A 2,518-nucleotide genomic window follows, 5' to 3' on the forward strand; every position below is an offset into this window, starting at 1 on the left:
CCTTGGGGACATTGCTCAGCTCAAGGGGACCTACCAGTGACAGCACGGCCAGGGCACATGCAGGATCAAGGATCCCTTAGGCTGGGGATCTGGAGGTGGACCCCACGCCGTACCTGAGCCCCGCCGGCCGTTGGGGTCCCCTTTGCCCCCCGATTTCGGTGTGTGCTGTGGCTTGGAGGGTTTGTGCTGAGGGCGTCCTGCCGCTGCCAGTGGCTTGTTTGTGCTTGCCAGCAAACTCCAGGTCAGGGATGGCCTTCATCAGCTCGGCTTGTGTCTCTTCCAGGAGGCGGTTGATGTCCTTGGCACTGTACTGGGTCAGCGCCGCCCGCTTCTCCTCCCAGTCCCGCTCGGCAGCCTGAGGACAGCAGGTAGAGCCCACTGCAGCCACATCCACACCACAGCTTCTCCTGTCCTTGTAAGCAGGATGTGACCCATGGTCCTGCTGCCAGGAGGAGTTGGGGAGATCCCCTTCCCTAAGCTGCACACCTCCTGATATGCAATTGAGGGGTGCTCCCAAGGTTGCTCACATCACCTGGGGTTCCCCACCCTCTAGACATCCCATCAGCTACAAACCCAGCAAGGAGGAGGATGGACCCAGCTCCTGTTCCCAGTTTCAGCTGGGAGATAGAGAGACAGACCCTCTACAAGAGCCCCCAGATGAGGAACCCACCCCAGACTCTCCCCTCCACGGATACAGCCTTGTCCACGCTCTTCTTGCTGGGGGTCTCTGGGCCTGTCTGTGTCTTGGCTGGTACCATCTCTGGAGCTCGGGAAGGGTTATTGCTCTTGGAAGGGTGGGTCTGGGTTTGGGGGGGGCTGTGCCCAAAGCTGGGCATGCCCAGGGTCTCAGTGGCAGCTGTCAGGTGATGGAGGCTCACTGGGGGGCTGGTGGGCATCTCCAGATCCAGCCCTTTGCTGAAGTCCGTCTCAGGGGCCACCTTCTTGGGGGACTGGCTGAGGTTGCTGGAGGAGGTCCACAAGCCCTCATCCACTTGCCTGCCAGGGACAGAGTGAAAGCATTGGGTGGCTGCACGGTACAGGGTGGGTTCCTGCACCCTCTCCAAGCCACACCACAAAAAACTTGCTTTGAGGGTGCCAGAGCCCTGGGACAGGCTGCCCAGAGAGGGTGTGGAGTCTCCATCTCTGGAGATGTTCCAAACCCACCTGGATGCAGTCCTGTGTTACTTGCTCTAGGTGAACCTGCTTTGGCAGGGGGGTTGGACTAGATGATCTCCTGAGGTTCATTTCAACTCCTGCCAATCTGTGATTCAGCAACTCTGCATTATATGGCTGAAGGTTTAGGTTCTCTGATGTCTAGAAAGGGGTTGGAGTTGATGCTCCCTCTTGGGGGAGCACACAAAGGAGCTCCTCTACCTGGCTGTCCATTTTCATGAACCTTGTAGGCAATGGGATCTCTCCAAATCCTGCCTATCAGATCTGGCTGAAATTGCCATTAGGATTCAGGATTCCTTACGGGAATGACAGGTAGACAGATTCAAACACCGTGTGATCACACAAACTCACTTCTACAGAAAACCAGGCGAGCAATGAGCCCGGGGCCAGCCTGGTGCTCGCACGTGGCCAAGCCATGACCCATCCCAAGAGATGTCCTAATGGGAAGAGGCAGGGGGGGGCAATCGAAACCCAGCCTCTGTCGCTATCATCACATCTAGAAGATGATTTTTTTTCTCCAGCAGAATGTTTTTCTGCTCCTCAGGAAAGAGATTTCTGCCCATGCCAAGGGTTGTCTTTCTAGCTTGGTGCAGGACCAAGGTTTTTTCCAAGGTGATAAGGAAAAGTCAGTTTAGAAAGAGGAGTTCCCAGGTACACACTGGAGAGGACCGAGGGAGGTTTATTTTAGTTCCTTAGCAGAAAAATGAGCCCATGGGATTTGCATCCATAATAGAGAGAGGACAGCAGCACAGGGACAACTGAAGGGACCAGCTGTGTCCTTCAAGGTTCTCATAAGGAGCAGGAGATGGGACTATTTGGGGGACAGTCAAGGTGAGCACTGAGGGGCTGCAGGGCTGGGGTTGGGGCTCACCTGCGGATCTGGGCGAGGGTGTCCGTCACCGTCTTGCAGCGCTTGAGCAGACCATCGAGGCGGTTCGGCTCCTCCTTGAGGAACTTGACAGCTTCTACCTCCACCCTCAGCACCACTCGCATCTTGCTCTGCAGGCTGGGGAACTGGGCTGGGGTGAGAGAGCAGGAGGTCACCCATTGTGCTGGTGACCGGTGCTGGCAGTGCCAGGGGACCTCCTGCCCACCAAAACCACCACGGCCATCACAGGCATGGCAAAGCTCCTCCTACCTCTGCCCTGTGCCCCCCCGAGGCATCCCCACAGCCCCCCATGGCTCCTCTTCTCACAACCTTCTCTGCACTCAGAGCAGCATGGGCTCTGGTCGAGGGAGGGGATTCTGCCCCTCTGCTCCACTCTCCTGAGACCCCACCTGCAGTGCTGCCTCCTGTGCTGGGGCCACCAACAGCAGAAGGACATGGAGCTACTGGAGGCACTAC

The 2,518-nt window shown here is 57.3% G+C and overlaps 1 protein-coding gene across 1 annotated transcript in view; it reads right to left on the bottom strand.

Annotated features, from left to right (window-relative positions):
* LOC104529540 (SRC kinase signaling inhibitor 1-like) overlaps positions 1-2,518 on the bottom strand; it is a gene marked incomplete at its 3' end in the record, with an annotated part of 14,246 nt that overhangs the window by 5,489 nt on the left and 6,239 nt on the right. The window contains 4 exon segments of the mRNA XM_029086463.1: positions 114-205; positions 207-355; positions 678-996; positions 2,045-2,192. Coding sequence (XP_028942296.1) covers positions 114-205; positions 207-355; positions 678-996; positions 2,045-2,192 — 708 coding nt within the window.

This window comes from Antrostomus carolinensis, unplaced genomic scaffold (genome assembly GCF_000700745.2).
Source record: "Antrostomus carolinensis isolate BGI_N321 unplaced genomic scaffold, ASM70074v2 scaffold36288, whole genome shotgun sequence".
Classification (NCBI taxonomy): domain Eukaryota; kingdom Metazoa; phylum Chordata; class Aves; order Caprimulgiformes; family Caprimulgidae; genus Antrostomus; species Antrostomus carolinensis.